Here is a 19820-nt window from a genome sequence, read left to right as displayed (position 1 = left end):
CTTTGTTATGTCTGGGACATCTCCACCTTTGACTATATATACATGGACTACTATCTTCATTGTTGCCGATGAAGCCGAAGTAATAGAGGTACTAGATCGGGAGCATCGGGAATTTTCATGCGCGCGCAGGAATCCCACCCACCCTCGCACCTTCTAATCACGGTGAACCACGGAGCGACGAACACCCTCCTACGTTCCAACAACCGCTACGCTCGTTGCAACGAAATCTCGCGCATGCTCAGAGCCCATGTCCCGATCTAGTACCTCTATTGCTTTGGCTTCACGATTCCCATTCAACAACAATAGGAGATAGCAGTCCATGTATATATAGTCAAAGATCTCCACATAATGTGAGGAGTATCTTCGGCTTCTCTGGTTTCACATCTTAAGCAGGTAGGGGAGTCCCTCTTCTTGGGCTTTTCGAATAGGTACTGGCCTATGTCCCTGTGCTCCATCAGCAACTGTGTCACATCTGTGTTGACTACCAGTCCATTATGGAGTCTTTCCCTGATGTTGGGTATAAATTGTCTTAGTCTCACGCGCTTCAGAGTCTGTCCAGTCCACCTGCCATTTATTGATTGCGAGGTTGAGTAAATACTCTTTTTGCTTTCTCTTAACAACCTTCGGTGTGGCAGTAGCGCATACTGTCTTTGCCAGTCTATATCCAGTTCGATTGGCATGACTCCAGCGATGAGGTGACAGGCCTCATGACGAGATTGCCTGTATGCACCGATGACCGTCATTAATGCCTTTCATTGACTGGATTGTAGCTCAAAATCAACTGAGCAGGCTTTAAGTCCCCATTCATGAACTGTAAGTCTTCTTAACTTTTGGAACATGGCATCTGCCTTTTTGGTGATGTGCTTGACGTGCATTGACACCATTCTTATCCTCGAGATTACTCGGCCTAAGTATCTGATTTTGCTCTTGAACTATCAGCATTATCTGACACTTGTCAGGTGCAAACTTCAGTCTGACACATTTGGCCCATGCGTTTATAGCGCGCATGGCTTTGTTGGCTATTTCAATGAGCGAGGCCTGAGAATCCTCCTCAACTGTCATTTTGATTTAATTTTGTCCACAACTTACATAAAAAATTTCTACCAGTAATCAAAGCTTTTATAGTGTTAGTAAGTCTAACATAATGCGAGGAATTCACAAAGCTCACACCTAATTTTTTCCGAAAAAAAAGTACTATAATAAAATAATGAAAAAAGGTCAAAAAAGTAACCAAAAAAGTTACAAAACAAGAATAAAGCATTTTAATGTAGAGTAAAATGACCAAAAAAAAACTTCACCTGGTTTCAATTTTAAAAAGTTGGACTATTTTGCAACTTTTGCCCTTCCCCCCTCCTAAAAAATTCACTTTTTGACAATTTTTGGCAACAAAAAGAGAATGTTTGAAATTTCTCACAAAACAAGGCAATTTTAGGCAAAAAATGAGACTTTGACAATTGTAGCAAAATGAAGGAATATTCGGCAATTTCTGGCAAAAACCGAGACTTTTGGACAAATTTTGAAAAAAATTGGACTTTTTTGGAATTTTTTTGCAAGAAGCAACAATTTTCAGCCATTTTGAAAAAGAGCAAAAAAATTATCAATTTTTGAAAAAGCGAGAATTTTCGACTTTTTGGGAAATATTGGCAGAAAGTGACACTTTTTGGCAACTTCTGGCAAAAAGCGATACTATTGGGTAATACCTACATATTCTTTGAAAAAGATGAGCTTCTTAGCAATGGAAAATTCTGAAGTGTTATGAAAACTTTTTTCTACGAGCAGTTGAAGGAAATGAAAAGCTGTTCCTTTGAGAGTCCTGCTTGAATTTGGGGAAATTTTTGTCATTTTAAATATTTTTTGTGGCACACCATCCCCCATAACATCAAATTCAAGAGCTAAAAATTCACATTGGTGACCAAATGTCCGGACTTTGAAAATGTAGGGAATATCCAATGATTTTAGCAATTTTTTGGTAACCACCCCACAGACTCTTTTAAAGCCCCTTCTAAGACTTTGGTCAAAAAATCTTAATTTATGGAACATTCGACATGACATGTTTAAAAATTTGGAAACATATTACCATCCTCCTCTTTTCTGAATTTCTCGGAATAAATAACTGGACACCATGTCGAATTTTGACTCATTTTCATTATTCGACCAATCTGAAACTTTACCCTCCCCCTCCTCCTATAACTAACTTCAAAATTCAGTCCTCCCACCTCCCCTCCTCCCCCTCAAAAAAATGAGCACTGCATTAAAATATTCACTCATTTGTTAGGCACTACTCTTTTAAAGCCCTTCCAGTTCAACATTTTAAAGAATGAAAATGGAGTTAAACATTTCGAGTCCATCTCTCTATAATAATTTCAGATTCTAAGTACACGTGTTCCTCTTTTGAATAATGTCTGAATACGCCGCAACAACAGATAATGACACACTAATTCAACATCTCAGCGCAAGAAACGAGCAAATTTCATTAATCGCGAACTGTATTTTACAGTTAATGAAACTTCAGGCACTCGTTGAACCCGTCGAAATATACACGAACTCGAGGGATATTTAACAATAAACGCTTTTGTTTTTTGTTCGGTATAAATAAAACGTTCGGATACGATGAATTCGAGGCTCGAGCTCATTTCACATGTAGATATGATACCCTTTTTGAAAAATTTCGACAGCTTCAACAGCTTGGTTGGGTTTATAGTGAACAAAACAAGGCACATGGATGGTGCGAGTAAGAAAGAGCCGAGATAGATATTTATTTATTGTACATACAAGCGACACAAGCGTGAAATAGACGTAACTACTGCGTCGCCTCGTCTAATTTCCATATACACGCGTTAAATTACTGGTACTCGTGTATGTAATATGTACATTGTATATAACGATAACGCACAAACGTCGAAATACGACACTATAGAGTAAGCGTAAGCGAGCGAGTGGTTTCCCAAGCGAAAATGACGTACCTATATGGTGGTATTTACTATGTTTTCAGAGAAATCGCGCTTTCGACTATCTTATTAAAGGCTGGCTTGGGTTTGGATGCATCTGCGCTAAAAAAGCTCAGTTTCGTCGTGGCTCGTTTGGCATTCACGCCGTGTTTCACGGAAGCTGCCGGAGCGGCGGTCGCGGCTCACGTGTTAATGGGAATGCCTTGGATGTTGGGATTGTTACTCGGGTAAGTGTACTTAATTCGATTAGTCGTAAACAATGCTCACTTATACAGTCTGTGTGTGCTGTTCACTGCCCAGCATATACACAGGTACCTTTGACCTTTTTCGAGAACGGTACGCTGCCATGTATTTTCAATTGTTATGATTTACAAACACACACACACACACAATATAACGTCAAGCACGCCATGCCAAAGCAGGCGTAAACTGCATAGCGCAGAGATGAGTGAGAGAGCTCTTCGCAAGGGCGTTTACTGGCTTTGAAAAAAATACAAAAAAAAAACAATAACACGCGACACAGCTGCGAGCAACACGAGGTGCGTGGTGCGTGCAAAGTGAAACTTTGCCAAGAAATACGAGATTAGATACGGTTTTCCTGGATGCGCAAAGTTTTATCTACCTACAGCTCTTAAGAAGAGCAGGTGAAACTTTTGACAGACGAAAACGCGTTCGAGGCCATTCGAATACTTATACGAGATGAGAGGGTACCATGTGTTTCTAAAATCGTTCGCAAAGTAATTGATTTCGTTTTGTTCTAAAAAGTAAATGACTGATTCGAATGAACGATGTTGGATTTCAAAATCACAGAACGCCATCGCCACCTCCTCTCACCTGTACTAAAAAAGTACGAATTAAAAAAAAATCATTGTGTAAAGACCAAATTTGACATTCGAGTACAACGTGCCCACACAATGTTAAAAATTCTGAATATTTTTGAACTGTTTCAGAACCATCTAACTTTGAAAGTCCGTATATCTCAAAACTGGCTGAATGTTAGGGAGCAAAGGGTACTCGCGGGTAAAATAGGTGAAATGCCCCTGTCCTCGAATTTTTGAAATTTTAATGAAACATTTTTAGGTAACTTTGAAAAAAATGTCGGAGGCAAAAATTTTCCCCCACCTCACCCCTCTTGTCCAAAATATTTCGAAAAAACACCTTTTTCTGGATAAAAATCATACTTACACGTAACTTTGACGAATTTTGGAACAATAAATTTTGAATTCACCCAAAATATAAAAGAGGAGACACGAGTCTGGTCACGTGAATTTTTTCAAAATTTTTTGGTCCCTCAGGAGGGGGGGAGATATTGACAAAAGAAAATTTATAACCGCCATATCACCAAACCTTATTTCGATACACAAGATTTTTTCCTTCTAAAAATATACCTGCATGAGTGCTATTACCTATTTGAATTTTTTTTCAAATTTTTCCTCCAGGTGGGTTATCTTTAAAACCTTAAAAATGTGCTGCATTTTTTTGGTGTCATGGCACCATCAAAAAAACGATACTGCCAGTGATATAATTTTGCTATTTTGAATGCGGGTCTCGAAAAACAATATAAAACCAACCAACTTCTCCAATTTCGGAGCCATAGGCACCCCCTCCCTCATTTTGGGACGAAAGAAGATTAACAATATGGGTATCGTTCTCCTATGAATCAAACCCACTGAACAAAAATAGGAAGTTATACTCGCAGTTGGACCCTCTTAAAGGCACATATGGGGGGGGGGTTGCCCGAAAATTAAGAAAAAGTTCTGAAAGTGAAGAAGCATAATCAGGATGGGGTGCGAAAAAAAATATCGGAGGATTTGACCAAATTCAGGGGAGACCCAGACCTTCATTCTGAGTTGAAAGTTACTCAGAAAAAAATTGTGGCTGTGGAGATGGCCATGAAGGAAAGATATGGGTGAAATGATTTTACTTGAGTTTTCTCAGCTCTCCAATTCAATTTCTTTAATTAACTTTTCGAAACTACTCACAAAACAGCAGACGGAGATGAGGAAGAGAAAATGTTTTCAAAAGTCATTAAAGACCAATTTCATTCAGGAATTCACCAACCTTTGTCAATGTTCAGGAAACTAGGAATCAAGGCAGGAGGGATTAAGGTGGATAATATTTTAAAAGTCTGTATGGATTTTTCAACAACAAAAGTTTAGGAAGTCTGGATATTAAGATAAACCGAGGGAGAGAGGAGTTGAATTCGATGAAAATGTTAAAAATCAGTATTTCATTAATTTTTGGACATTTTGGCATCACACTTGTCATCTGCTCGTTGACCCAAACAGCTAAAAATTAATGTCATATGCACGAAAAGCGAACCCTAGAAAAAAATGTTGAGTTCACGGGGCCAAACTCAGAGAATTTTTTTGTCTGATAAGATAGGGAATGGAGCATGTGAAGAATTACAGATATTTGGGACTCAAGTTGAACTGAGAGTGAGGGGAAGGGGTTTAAAATAGCCAAACACCGAGAAGAATTCCACCCCTATGCCCCTCTCATTCAAAGTCTCCCACGATCAATTTATACATTTCCAATAATCATCCAGTTTAAAAGCTAAAAAAAAAAAACAAAGTGACAAACAAATTTTTCCTCCTCTTTATCATTTTCCAAAACTTCAGCCAAAAAAATCCTCAATTTGGAAAATGTTTGTTATTTTCAAAAATTTAGGGCATATTATCTCTTCTCTGACATATGAAAACAGCTAAATCAAAAGACCAGAAAAAAATACTTGAATTTTCGGTAAATTTTTGAAAATCAAATTTCAACAAAAAATGGGAAAAATCTAAATTATTGTAGATGCCTAAAATTGACCTAGAAAGCTAAAATTTGGCATGTGCTATTTTTTAGGCCCTCCGAATCGATCGTAAAAGGTTTTGAACAATTTTTAGTAGTTCTCTGGACCCTCAAAGTTTCAAAAATTTATTGGAAGCTCCAGAAGTTCTCAAAACTGTTCGAAACCACTTCTAATACGATGAGGGGGGGGGGTCGAGAGGGTTTCCAAATTAGATATACGTTTTCAAAGTTGATTAAGCGTTTGATTTTTTCCAGTTTTGTCCGGTTCAACAAAATTCTTTGACTTTCTCTCAATTTTTGAGCAGTTGGACAATCACGTCGAAATTCAATTTATTTTTTGACCCAAGCGATCCATCTTAATCTTTCTCTTTCCTCTACTCATGTCAATTTTGGGCCTTCGAACGTGATTAAATGTTCGTAGAAATGAGTCGATTTTCTGATTTAAAAATTCCGCATATTTTTTGGGGGTCAATCTCCACATCCTATGCTATTTTCTTGAATATCATAACCATTAAATCTATCACAAACTTTCATTTTTTTTAAAGCTACTCATGCCCAATAAGTCCCTTGATCAAATAGGTAACTTCACTTTCCACGCTAATTGTAAAATCTAAATTAATAAATCCAATGAAAACTCTTGAAGTATTGGGAAACCACCTGTTAATATCTAATACTTCTTGATGCTTTGCAGTTTCGTACTGAGCGCTGTCAGTCCAGCTGTCGTAGTTCCTACTTTATTAAGTCTCAAAGAGAGAGGATACGGTGAAAGTAAGGGAATATCAACGCTGGTCATCGCCGCTTCCAGTATAGACGATATAATAGCTATTTCCGGATTCGGCGTTATTTTAGGATTAGTGTTTTCAAAAGGTAGGTACAATGGTAGCTCTACATCCTTTGATGTTATTTAAGTTGGCATTAAAAACACTTCCAAATAACCTAATTTGTGGTCTTCCTCTTATTTATATGATCGTAATAGGTGATATAGTATCCAATATCATACAGGGTCCAGTTGAAGTCGCCATCGGTATAGCAGTCGGTTTCGGATGGGGATTCGTTGCAGCATGTTTTCCACATCGTAACGAGGTAATTTCTAATTTCACTATTTCGTTTTGCGCAAGCAAACGTACCTCTACTTGCCCCTCCCCATCCCCCCTACCTACAAGCATTTCGTTGAATAAATTATATACGTCTGCTTTGTAGTATAAATCGCGAACGATCAGGTTGACAAACGTTTCATTAACCACTATAAAGGATCTGCTTTCTCTTATCCTTTTGTATGTACACCGTGTAATTACAATTAAGCCTTTTGATAAATAATTCTATACAGTTTCACAGGGTGATGCTCCAAATCGAATTAAGCGCGGTGTTTTTTTTTTTGGCTGGCTAAAGTCTTGCTTTAATTAAATAGGCGCTCGTCGTTTTACTTTATGAAAACTTCTATCATCGCTAAGTGAGCTTTACTCGAGAGAATCGAATATTGATGATGGAAGCGTTGTCATTGCAATATATCCAACTTAGTCGGAGGGCCCGCATAAGGATCACTTGCAACCCCCTGCCGATCATCCGGGACAACTTTTTTCTTAAATGGGGAGTCCTAAGGAACATTTCTAGCCCTTGTCCTCAAAAAAAAAAAAAGTGGCCCTACTTACAAAATGGCCGCTAGTTGGGGCACTTTTTTTTGAGGACAGGGGCTAGAAATGTGGAGGATTGGCAGGAGGGTGCAAGTGATCCTTATGCGCCCCCCCCCGACTAAGTAGGTACGACGAAACTTTCAAATTTTCTGTCTGGAAAATATCGAATATGATTTTCATTTTTGGGCATAGGCATGAAGTTTTGAATCAAATTCAATTATTATTGGTTTTTCAAAAACGTCCCTTTGGTTTTGGCCAACAATAAAATTTTTCCACACCTTGCATCCTGAAAAAATATACGAGTACACTTGTTCGGAGCAAAATATCGACCGAGCAACCCTTTCGAACATTTCATAGGCTAAGTTTGGTCTCGTAAATGAAGAAAAATTTAAATAACCCTATACGAAGAGCTCATCGTATATATAGCTGAACCTCTCTAAGTACACATATTCAATTTATATGCGAAACAGGTAATCAAGAAGACAGATACGTCAAGACACGCGAACAACTTGACAAATACCGCCTACATTTTGTTCAATTGCTAAAATATTTATACGAATGTGTAGTTCTCTATTTTTTTTTTACTTTTTTTTATTTTATTTTTGAAACCATTAACTCGAAAAATGAATATTGATTTTTCAACTTGGTCACGATTCCAATTAATTAACACCGTCGTGCCGCTTCGCCTTCGCATTTTATAAAGTTGCGGGGGCTGGGAGGGGGGAGGGGGCGCGTGGCGGAACAGGACAACGCAGCGCAGCGCAGCGGTTCCTGGCAAATGAGCTCCATGTATTTTTCATAACCTGTGGCTATAAAGAACTGAAAACCGTTTGCCGACGAGTATTTTTTTTTCTCCTCGTTTTTTCCACATCGTTATGTGACCTAGAAACAAAGAAAGTCGAGAAAAAGCTATACCCATTCCGTTTTGAAAATTTAATATGTAACTGGGCGCAGCTATTCGGTCTGTTGCTGCGGATATCGATATGTAGGTAATGGATTACCTCGTTAGGTCGTATTGTAATGTACTCGATTACCTGTTAATTTCACCTTCGCGGTATTACCTAGTCGAGTAGATAAGTAAATGATGAATTTAATTAGGTATACAGACTCCATGATGAACGATAAATACGTACAAAATCCGAAAATCGAGACAATTTTACCGAAACTATGGTTACTTAAACTTAAGCATATACCATAGAAAAGAACCATATTAAGCCTCTATACGTATCAAATCGTCGAACCTTTTGGAACCATGAGGGAAAACGGCGAAGGGCTCCACTTAACTTAACCGCAGCCATTTATCAATCTCTTTCAAAAACACATTTCATTCTTCAACATCAAAATACAATCTGTCTTTTGAAAAAGTATTCGATATAGCGAACCCACCGCTCGTCGGCGCTCTTCGTATTTGCCCAACGAGAACACGACGACGACGCGACGCTTTTTAAACATCTAAAATTACCACCAACGAATTTGAGACGTGAATAGCAATATAGAAAAACGAAACAAAATATATACAACGCTAGATATAGGGTACATTTTCAAGCTGCCAACCTCTAGAAACAGAAAGTAATCGAAACATTTCACCAACATGTTAAAACTTGGGCAAATTTCACGAACCGTGTCCACGTTCGGTGGCTTTCCTTGCCCACTCAATTTATTAGAGAGACTTGTACTCGTAGTTCGCGTATAACATAAAATTGCGTTAATTAGATGGTGGTAAATTCGTCTGCTTGTTTTCCCTTCGCCCTTGTTGAATACTTGTAGGTAAATGTATTCGTCCAGAATCTATGTAATGTAAATATTTGTTGTATTTCTCTCGCAGGAACACTTGGTGTTCAAACGTTCATTTATGGTGGGTGGAGGTGGACTCGTATCCGTCCTCGGAAGCAATATGATTGGTTACTCGGGCTCGGGCCCCCTGGCTACCATCATTCTCTCATTCCTCGCCTCATTATGCTGGAAATGGCAAGGCTGGTCGAATTCATACGTGAGTAATAAACAGCACACGACAAAATACTCTCTCATCCAGTTCGCAGGCATTCGAATATAATACGTATATTAACATCGATAAAACTGTCCTTTAGAATCCAGTGGCCGAAGTGTACAGCACAGTGTGGATCTTCCTTCAACCATTACTCTTCGGATTGATAGGAACGGAAATTAAGTTTTCAGATATCGATATGCAGTTGATTTGGCAAGGACTTGCGGTACTAGGGTTCGGTTTAATAGTACGTATTTGCGACGACGACGGAATTCGATTTTCGTAAACCTCTTCTCGCTGTTTAGCTCGCAACGTTGTACTAAAAACATGATCGTTGGATTTTGCAGGTTCGTGTAATTACGTGCTGTGTAGTACTCATCGGCGCCAATTTGAATTGGAAAGAAGTACTTTTCGTGAATTTGGCTTGGTTACCAAAAGCCACAGTTCAGGTAAGATCGATTCACACTATATTATTTTATTTGCAACGTAAAATTATGGGAGTTTGGGATCTTATGGTACATACCTAGAGAGGAGAATGAAAAGTTCAGAGAACATATTTTTCCATGACTTTACGCTGTTTTCCAGACTAATTTTTCCAATTTTCCGAATAATCAATCAATCAATCAATCAATATTTATTAAAACAGTATTTCAAATTACAAAATACAAAATATCCCCCCAATCAAATTTGTGACCCACAACTTTTGCCAGAGCTCAAACAGCTAAAAAGGGGGGGGGGGGGTATAAAGTTTTTGTTACGCTGAAAGTTCATATTTTCACCATTTCTCGTTAGCTAAATTGTTCAATTTCAATAATTTTTTCGGTCAAAAAATAAGAGTGATTCCTTTTCCTTGAATCAAATTTTGAATACTGAAAGATGAACCAAAAAAATCGTAGAATGGGAATCAAATGCACTAAGAATTTTGGTAAATTTTTTGACATGGCATCGCTCTGACTTTTTAGACTCAAGAACTAAAAATTACATTTGAAAAAAAAAATCAAACCTCAGGGAATAATTTCAGTCTCACAGAGACTCATTAGAAAAAAAACTGTCAGAAATTGGTAGTTTTTTTCCAAGTTTTCAAAAGTTCTGACATAAATGTCGAGAATTTATGGCAATTTTTTTCCAAGTTCTCAAAAGTATACTTCAGTGGAACTAAAAATGTCATGAATAGATAGTTTTTTAAAAACCAAAATCTTTTTTTAAAAAAACAAAAATTGAAGAAAATTTAATTGCATTGAACAAAATTTTACGAAAATTGCTTGTACAATTAAAACAGCAACAAAAAGGATGAAATTTCTTGCGAATTTGAGCAGAACATTGCAAAAATCATTCATATTCGTATCACTAAATTTGAATAAAATTTCATAAAAACCACATGAAGTGTCATAAGAATTTTTAAACTGACTGAAGAATCACTAAAACTTATACCCTAAAACCTAAAAAATTGAATAAAGTGGGCAAAAATTGCAAAAATTCAGCAAAATTTAACAAAAGTACTTGAAAATTATAAAAAAATTTAAATTGAGCAAAAAGCGTCAGAAGTTGATGGAATAATTATGCAAATAAATGAAAATTTCGCAAACGTAAATAAATTGGGACAAAGTGTTGTAAAAAATGAGCAAAACTGTGCGAAAATGACCAACATTTCGTAAAATTTGGCAAATCAAATTCTTTTAAAAAAAGAGCAAACGTCAGTAAAATTTTGCAAAAAAACACAACATTTTTATAAAATGCTCAAATTATTAAACAATTTGTAAAATTTACGAGAAAATCCTTTTAAAAATTTACAAATTGTGAAACATTGAGCAACATTTTGTAAAAATGAAATTTTAAAAAAATGAGCGACATTTTATAAACATTCTTACAAAAATGAATAAATTAAAACACAGCAAAATGTTGCCAAAAATTGAAAAAAATTACGATTAATTCAGCATAAAGTGTCGAAAATTGATAAATCGCAATAAAAAGAGGCATAATTGAACGGAATTTTGTAGAAATGGGCAAACTTAAGCGAAGTTTTACAAGAAAATGAGAAAAATTGCATAAAAGTTCGTAAAAATAATACAAATCTAGCGAAATTTTACAAAAATTAACCAAAAAGTATCGAATGGATTGAATTACAAAAAATTGAGCAAAAAGTGTTGAAAAAGTTGATAGGATGTTGATAGAGGAAGAAAAATTGAGCGAATGCAAAAAATAAAAATTTCCCAAAAGTAAACAGGAGTTTGCAAAATTTTGCAAAAAAAAATGAGCAAAAATGACCAACATAATATTGTAAAATTTGTCAAAAGAAAATAAAATTGGGATAATTTTGCAGAAACGAATAAATTGAATCAAAATTTTCAAAAAAGAGCAAAAAAAAATGGACAACTTTTTTTTCAAGATGCCCAAATGATTAAAAATTTGGTACAAATTGCAGAAAAATCATAAAAAAAATTGACGATTTGTGCAAAGTTGAACAACACTTTGTAAGAATAAGCTAATTTAGACAAGTTTTCAACAAAATGAACAAAAGTAAGCAAAATTTTGCAAAAATGAACAAAATCACAAAATTTTGCCAAAAATGATCAAGTTGAGCAAAATGAACAAAACTTGGCTACAGTAAATAAAACTGATCCAAATTCAGCAAAAATGAATGAAAAATGAAAGAATAATTTTGCAAAATAGTGAGCAAAACTGGACAAATTTTTCCAAAAAGACGGTTGAAAATTCAAAGATACCTACTGATCTAAAATTGAGAAAAGTTGATGAAATGTTTATAAAAGGAACGAACTTGAACTGAATTGAACAAAATTTTATTAAAGTGAGCAAAATTGATCTAAATCTTACAAAAATGAAGAAACTGGCAAAATTTAGCGAAAAAAGTCAACAAAATTGAGCAATTTAATGTTGCAAAAACGTGAACGCAATTAGACGAAATCTGTCACCAAATGAGATAAATTAGACAACATTTTTTTTCAAAATTGCGCAAAATTAGGGATCAATTTTGTAGAAGTAGGTAAGCAAATAAAATTGAACCAAACTTTGCAAAAACTGATACCTATGTACCTACATACGTAAGAGTTATGTGAAAAAAAAAACAAAGAACAAATTTGAGCAAAAGGTTTGCAAAATCTGGAAAAGTTGGACAAAGTTTTGCAAAAATAAAATAAGTTTAGCCCAATCCATCAAGAAATGTCCAAGTTATCAAAAAATATGGCCAAGCTACACAAAATTAATCAAAAATTGCAAAATTATGTGTAAAAATGAGCAAATTTATGCAATATTTCACAAAACAGCGAACAAAAAACAAAATCAAGTAAAATTAACAAAAGTAATATTATTATTTTGCAAAAATCATCGAATTTATGGAAAATTGTATGAGAAAACTAAAAGAAAAATTTGCTTGAAAATGCTCATAAGTTTCATAAAAGCAGTTCAAAAATGACTACAAGTGGATGAAATATTAAGAAATTTGAGCTAACAAAGGAACCTCTTGAGGTGTCCGCCTCCGATTTGAACGGGACCGCGATTTTTGAAAAGAGCATGTTCTAAAACCCCCAAATCCAAATTTTCATCTGCCCAAGTTCATTTTTCGATTTTTGGCGAATTTTTGAAAATCCAAAATTGACTATTTTGGTGATTTATGCTTTTTTTAAAAAAGTACGTACTTGATCAGTAAAAATGTTCAAAATAAGTCCTAAAACTGATATTAACCCCCCAATACAAATTTCGCCATTTCTAGCCATTCTGGAGCCTCCAGTCCGATTTTTCAATTTCTCCAGAATTTTGAATTTGCTCCAGAAGGCGTGAATATGAAGTTGGGCAGCTAAAAATCGAGTTGTGCGTTATACTCGACCTGTTTAACGAATTTATCCACATTTGAGCTGATTCTTGAGCGGACACCTCAAGAGTGGTTTTTTGACCAGCTTTTTTTCAAAATAGAAATATTCAAAAATCAAAAATTTCCCGTTTGCGAGAAAATTTTTGAAATTTGCGCGAACCGCAGTATTTCGACATGAACTAACCCTACGAGGGCGAATTTCGCCATTTCCAGCAATTCTGGAGCCTCCAGTGCGATTTTTCAATTTCTCCAGAATTTTCAATTTGCTCCAGAAGGCGTGAATATGAAGTTGGGCAGCTAAAAATCGAGTTGTATGTTATACTCGACCTGTTTAACGCATTTATCCACATTTGAGCCGATTCTGGGGCGAACGCCTCAAGATTGGTTTTTGACCAGATTTTTTTAAAAATAAAAATATCCAAAAACCAAAAATTCCTCGTTTGTGAGAAAATTTTCGAGATAGACTAACGTACTTGTAAATGAAAACTCATCATCACTACAACATAATTTTTTTTTTCATTCGCAGGCAGCGCTTGGACCTGTAGCATTAGATTTGGCCAAAAGTAATAAGCGACCCGACGTCGAACCATGGGCTCAAAATGTTCTCACCATCGCCGTTATTTCTATTCTAATAACAGCTCCAATCGGCGCTGTTGGTATTTCCCTCGGTGGACCAAGATTACTCAGTAACGAACCAGTTCCAAATAAAAAATACAAAAAAGATAAACAAATCGAAGTGGCTGTGGTCGAAGATCAAATGTAAATAAAACCAAGCTTGAAAATTTTTACCTATAAGCATGTTATATAGTAGCATCTATACTATGTTCCTATATGGCATAGAAATGATTTTTAGTCGTAATATACCTAATTACCAATACTATACCGAACCCTACTACATAAAAATAATACCTATACTTTATTAATTACGTGAATTGTAGTGCAATATACCTGTGATAATTAGCCCTTTTCTGTGATTCGACAGTCTATTTTTCCTCAGAAGGGTTGCCATTGCCTATTTAAAATACGTACTTAGGTATTGCTTCGATAAAACAAAAACAAAAAAAAAAAACAAAAACTCTCGAAATCAGATTGCAGCATTGCTTCACAAGTTCACATACCTACAAGTACATTAGACACTCCTGCAGTTTCACACTAGTTTCTTCGTACTTGAATTTCCTTTTCATTATTCACATCGCGGACTACTCAAGTAGGTACCTATCTATACCTACTCATTAAAATGCATCGTAGTTATTTGGAGACAAAATTAAATTACCTACCTATAAATAATAAATTCGTTCATAATTTTTCTCATTTTTCACGACTCAATTTACTCGTCAGAGTTGGAAAAAATTTCCAAGAATAAAATTTGTAATTTCGAAAATTCGCTTCCGAAAACATTAATTCCTTCTTCTTTCGTCACTATACGGATCAAATTACTCGTACTTGTATTTGAAAAAGTAACTTTTAGATTGCTGCAAATGAAAGAATTGTATCACTTTTTAGCAAGCGTAGCGAATAAGCGCGAAAACCGTTGAATTTTAACGCGAGCTGTCATTCGCATAATTTTAAAAGCTATCGATTCCATCGCATAAGACTGATACTTTCGGCGCAAGTAATTAAATCTTCTAAAACATTTGAAACTCGAACGTAATAAACCCCCTGGCCCCTTCTAACCTAAGTCTAACTTTCTGCAACCTTCGACGTAAAGAATTTCAAGCCAGTCCCTGTAGTACGTACATTCGAATAAATTTGAAGCATACGTTTCCAAAACGCACTAAGTCCATTTTCAAAGATTCTGAGGTTGCAAGGCCATCTGGCATAAAGTTGAAGCCCAAAATGGCTGATTTTTTGATATGTTGTGCCCCAGGGTCTTGGCTACAACATATCAAAAAATCAGCTAATTTCAGCTATTTCTACGTTTCCAAATTGTACTAAGTACCATGAATTTCTTATCAATATTTTTTTGGACTTAGTGCGTTTTGGAAACGTATGCTTCATTTACTCTCCTTTTCGTCTTAATGTAGTCCGCATATTTTTTTCCAAGAGTATTCCTTAGGCCCCTTTTAGATTGGAATTCTTTCTCTTTTTTTTCTTTCTTTTGTTTTCTAATCGAAACATGTGAAGACTGTTAAATTTAAATGTTTAATTTTTAATTGTTAAATACACCTTTAATTAATGTTTAGGTAATTTCACGCAGATCGGATGCCATATTTCACGCTTTTTTATTGTTAGAAAATAAATTATTCGGTAGTTTTCTTCGTCATCCTCGTCACGTACCATCGGCTTTTTTTCTCCAGTCAAATTAACCCTGCTCGATAACAAATTCGCTGTTACCTATTTAATTTTTGTACATTGAGATCTATTACTTTTGTTCTATTTTTTATTCGTACTTTAGTTCAAATGTGATACCATTAGTTTTTTTTTGTTTTGTTGAATTTTCATTATTTTACTGTAGGGTACACTTATTACTATGCATATAGTGTGTTTCAAAAGCCCTTCCCCTCCTCCAAACATTATTATGTTTTTGGACTAGAGGAATATGGTGCATATACCTAGATACTGATTTTAACAATGTTGCATCATTGATTTGCATCGTGGGGGAATACTTTCAGCGATGTTATAGTCCGGCATATGACAATAGGAGTAATTGCACCCCCCCCCCGGCCGATCCACCGGGACAACTTTTTTCTTAAAAGGGACATCCTAAGGAACATTTTAAAGCAAACTTTCCAAAAAAAAAGTTGGCCTTACTGACAAAATGGCGGCCATTTTGATTGACAGGTCAGACGAAATCGTAGATTTTGCGTTTCAACATAGGACTTGCACGAAATTTTTCAAACTTTACAAAGGTAGATCGAAAGATCATCCAGCAATTTATCACCTGTCAAAATTTCAAGTGCTAAAGTGCGTTTTCCGATTTTTTGTGAATTTTTGAAAATTGAATTTAGGCCAAAAATGAGGGAAAAAATCAAAATTTTACCAAATTGACCAAGAAAGCTGAAATTTGGAATATACCCGATTTTCTACATGCCAAATCGATTAGAAACGGTTTTAACCAGTTTTTTGAGAAGTTCTAGAGCCTCCAGCAGATTTTTAGAACTCGAAATTCCTACAAAATTTCATCAAATTGGAGTTGTAAAGCTGAAATTTATTCTAAAAACTGATTTCAATACGTTACGAAGTACTGCACGTGAATTTCAAGTCGTTTTGGAGCCTCCAGAAACTTTTTGAAAATTCCTGAAGCCTCCAGCAGATGTTTGAAACTTTAAATTTTCACAAAATTTCATCAAATGGAGATGGAAAGTTTAAATTTACTCTACACTCCAATTTTAACATCCTCTAGATACGACATCAGGTAGGTTCAAGTCATTTTAGAGCTTCCAGCGACTTTTTTGAAAATAACTGGAGCCTCCAGAAGATTTACTGAGATGGAGAGTCGAAATTCATTCTGCAAACTAATTTCAATACGCTACGAAGTTGACTGCTGATGGATTTCAAGTCATTTTGGAGCCTCCAGCGACTTTTTAAAGGTTGTATGACGTTTTTTTTTGGAAAATTGAAATTTCCTAAAAGTAGCTGAAAGCTTCAAAACAATTTGAAACCACCATGTAGTCTGCGAAGTAAATTTCAGCTTGCCAACTCCATTTGATAAATTAATGTTGGGGAAATTTCAAGTTTCAAAAATCTACTGGAGACTCCAGTAAATTTCAAAAAAGTCGCTGGAGGCTCTAAAATGACTTGAACCCACCTGAAGTCGTCTTCAGAGGGTGTTAAAATTGGAGTGTAGAGTAAATTTCAGCTTTCCATCTCCATTTGATGAAATTTTGGGGAAAATTAAAGTTTCAAAAATCTGCTGGAGGCTCCAATAATTTTCAAAAAAGTCGCTGGAGGCCCTAAAATGACTTGAACCTACCTGAAGTCGTCTTCAGAGGGTGTTAAAATAGGAGTGTAGTGTAAATTTCAGCTTTCCATCTCCATTTGATAAAATTTTTTGAAAATTTAAAATTTCAAAAATCTGCTGGAGGCTTTAGAAATTCTCGAAAAGTTGCTGGAGGCTCCAAAACTACTTGAAATTCACCTGCAGTACTTCGTAGCGTATTGAAATTAGTTTGTAGAATGAATTTAAGCTTAACAACTACAATTTTATGGAATTTTGTGGGAATTTCGAATTTCAAAAATCTGCTGGAGGCTCCAGAACTGCTCAAAACGTGTTGAAACCGTTTTCAATCGATTTGGCATGTCGAAAATAGGGTTTATCCCAAATTTCAGTTTTCTTGGTCACTTTGGTAAAATTTTGATTTTTTCCCTCATTTTTGGCCAAAATTCGGTTTTCAAAAATTCACCAAAAAATCGAAAAACGCACTTTAGCACTTGAAATTTTGACAGGTGATAAATTGTTGGATGATCTTTCGATCTACCTTTGTACAGCTTGAAAAATTTCGTGCAAGTCCTATGTTGAAACGCAAAATCTACGATTTCGGCTGACCTGTCAATCAAAATGGCCGCCATTTTGTAAGTAAGGCCAACTTTTTTTTGGGCAAGTTTGCTTTAATATGTTCCTTAGGATGTCCCCTTCAGGAAAAAAGTTGTCCCGGACGATCGGCCGGGGGGGGGGGGTGCAATTACTCCTATTGTCATATGCTGGACTATTATTGCTGAAAATTATCCACCCATAAAAGTGGAGACTAGAGATCACTTCAGCATAAGAATCTAAAAATTTTGTGGGAAATACTTTCTCGAAATACATTTTAAAATTAGCCTACCTATTCTTGGATCTGATTTTAAATTAAATTTCATGTGATTTACTCATTTTTAAAAAAGAAACAATTGAAAAAAAAAAATTAAACTAAAATGTGTACATAAACCAATATTTTCTCAATTACATGTTAGTACATCAAGTACAAAAACAATCTCTGAATTAAATCTTTCTAACGTGATTGGTCAATTAAAAAAAAAATCGTTGCAAGAGAATAATTTTCCACTATTGGCAATTCAGTATTAATTTAGTTTAGTTTTACTTTATTTAGATAAAAATGTTCGCTCAAAAAAACATCATGTTTATTTTCATTTTAAAAAAGGCACTTGTTTTTTTTTATTACCTACTTATTATGTATTTCTTTTTTAAAGTGAAATTACGATTACCATAATTTAAAAACAAAAATTTTACCATTTTTATTATAGTTACTTTTTGTTGATTAATTTATTACTAGATGTTACCTATATTTATTATAGAGTTGATTTTTTTTTTAAAATTTTACTTTGAAAATTCATATTACCTAATTATTATTACCTATACCATTTGAGAGAATTTATTGTAGTTATCAAGTACCTAATAAATGTGTTTAACTGCTATTCTGAATTTAGATGCGATTAGTATACCTTTCATATTACGTACGGTTTGGTATACTCCATGCTCAATTATCTATACGTAAACGTATGCATTATTTAATTGAACGTCGTTATTGTTAAGCCCTCTTCGTAATAAATTACGGAAAATTTCTACAGAAGAGTTGAAATTTTCGATAGCTTTTATAAAAGAGGCGTTAGCATATAATTTTAAGCTAATTTTGATTAGAAATGCAACTCTTTATCACGCGTTCGACGTGTAAACGTAATTAATAAACTGCACTGTTTCAGTTTCCTATTAAGTATTACATATCTAATTTCCGTTACATATTCTATTTCTACCTATCAAGTTTTGTTTATGGTATATTCACAAAATAATTGCACTATTTCACTTCACAACGGGTAAAGAAAATTCACCAGTTATTAAGAAATTAACCTTAAAGGTTAACAAAGTCTTTCTTATTTTTCTATTCAAACGGAATTGGAGTTTAGTTGCATTATACATACTCGTAAATGCAAATTCATCGTACATTTTCACATTTCAACAACCCACCAACACATTTGATCATCACGCTGACATTTTCATGTTGTAAATAATCGCTTATTTTACATTTTTTTTCGTTTCACAACACAAAAAGGTACAAAACTACACATACAGGACTGTACATAATCGACATTACAATCAACTCACAAGCTTCTCTCATTCCATTTCGACAAGCAACTCGACTTTCGGTTTTTGTATATTGTACCTACCGATGTGTATTTTAATGTATGATAAATTATTAAATTCTCTTCCAACATGATTATGAACTTTCATCTGCTCAATTTGGAGCGGTACCTATTAATAATATTTCGACTGCTGCCATTATTGAAATTCAATTCATTAAGCTTTAGACAGCTAATTCGATTTGCTGAAGTAGAGAATTGTTAATTGTACTACACGTACGTATTATGTATTGTAATTTCATTCAATTTACTTACCAAATACTTTCTTTTCAATTTACGGTTGTAATTTATTGTAATATATCTAGGAAATTGTTGTCGTTATGAATTTCGACGTAGAATATACCTACAAGGTACTAAGATGTAATGGAAATGGTTGTTTCGTAATACGAAATTTTCGTTCGTAGTGTAGTCGTATATTCTTACGAAGAATAAATCATTATTAAATCTGAGTTTGTTCAATTAAAATAGCGAATGATAGAGGGTAATCTGCTTCGTATAGAAGTTTCATTCTACAAACTGTTGCATATCGAACAGTTTTGACTTTTGAGCAACGTTTCCGTTCT

At 34.9% G+C, this 19820-nt stretch overlaps 2 protein-coding genes across 7 annotated transcripts in view; one reads left to right on the top strand and one right to left on the bottom strand.

The window, feature by feature from the left end:
* Positions 1-19706, top strand: part of LOC135846807 (sodium/hydrogen exchanger 9B2-like) — a 131962-nt gene extending 112256 nt beyond the window's left edge. For both annotated transcript variants that reach the window (XM_065366089.1, XM_065366090.1), the window contains 7 exons: positions 2993-3175; positions 6436-6611; positions 6721-6827; positions 9201-9365; positions 9463-9606; positions 9707-9808; positions 13712-19706. In XM_065366089.1, the coding sequence (XP_065222161.1) occupies positions 2993-3175; positions 6436-6611; positions 6721-6827; positions 9201-9365; positions 9463-9606; positions 9707-9808; positions 13712-13948 (1114 nt within the window). In that variant the 3' untranslated portion in view covers positions 13949-19706. The remainder of the gene's footprint in view (positions 1-2992; positions 3176-6435; positions 6612-6720; positions 6828-9200; positions 9366-9462; positions 9607-9706; positions 9809-13711) is intronic.
* LOC135846809 (uncharacterized) overlaps positions 1-19820 on the bottom strand; it is a 208227-nt gene that overhangs the window by 149928 nt on the left and 38479 nt on the right. The window lies entirely within an intron of this gene.

This window comes from Planococcus citri, chromosome 5 (genome assembly GCF_950023065.1).
Source record: "Planococcus citri chromosome 5, ihPlaCitr1.1, whole genome shotgun sequence".
NCBI lineage: Eukaryota > Metazoa > Arthropoda > Insecta > Hemiptera > Pseudococcidae > Planococcus > Planococcus citri.
The sequence above is the reverse complement of the archived record's forward strand: the minus strand, read 5'-3'. Positions and strand labels throughout refer to the sequence as shown.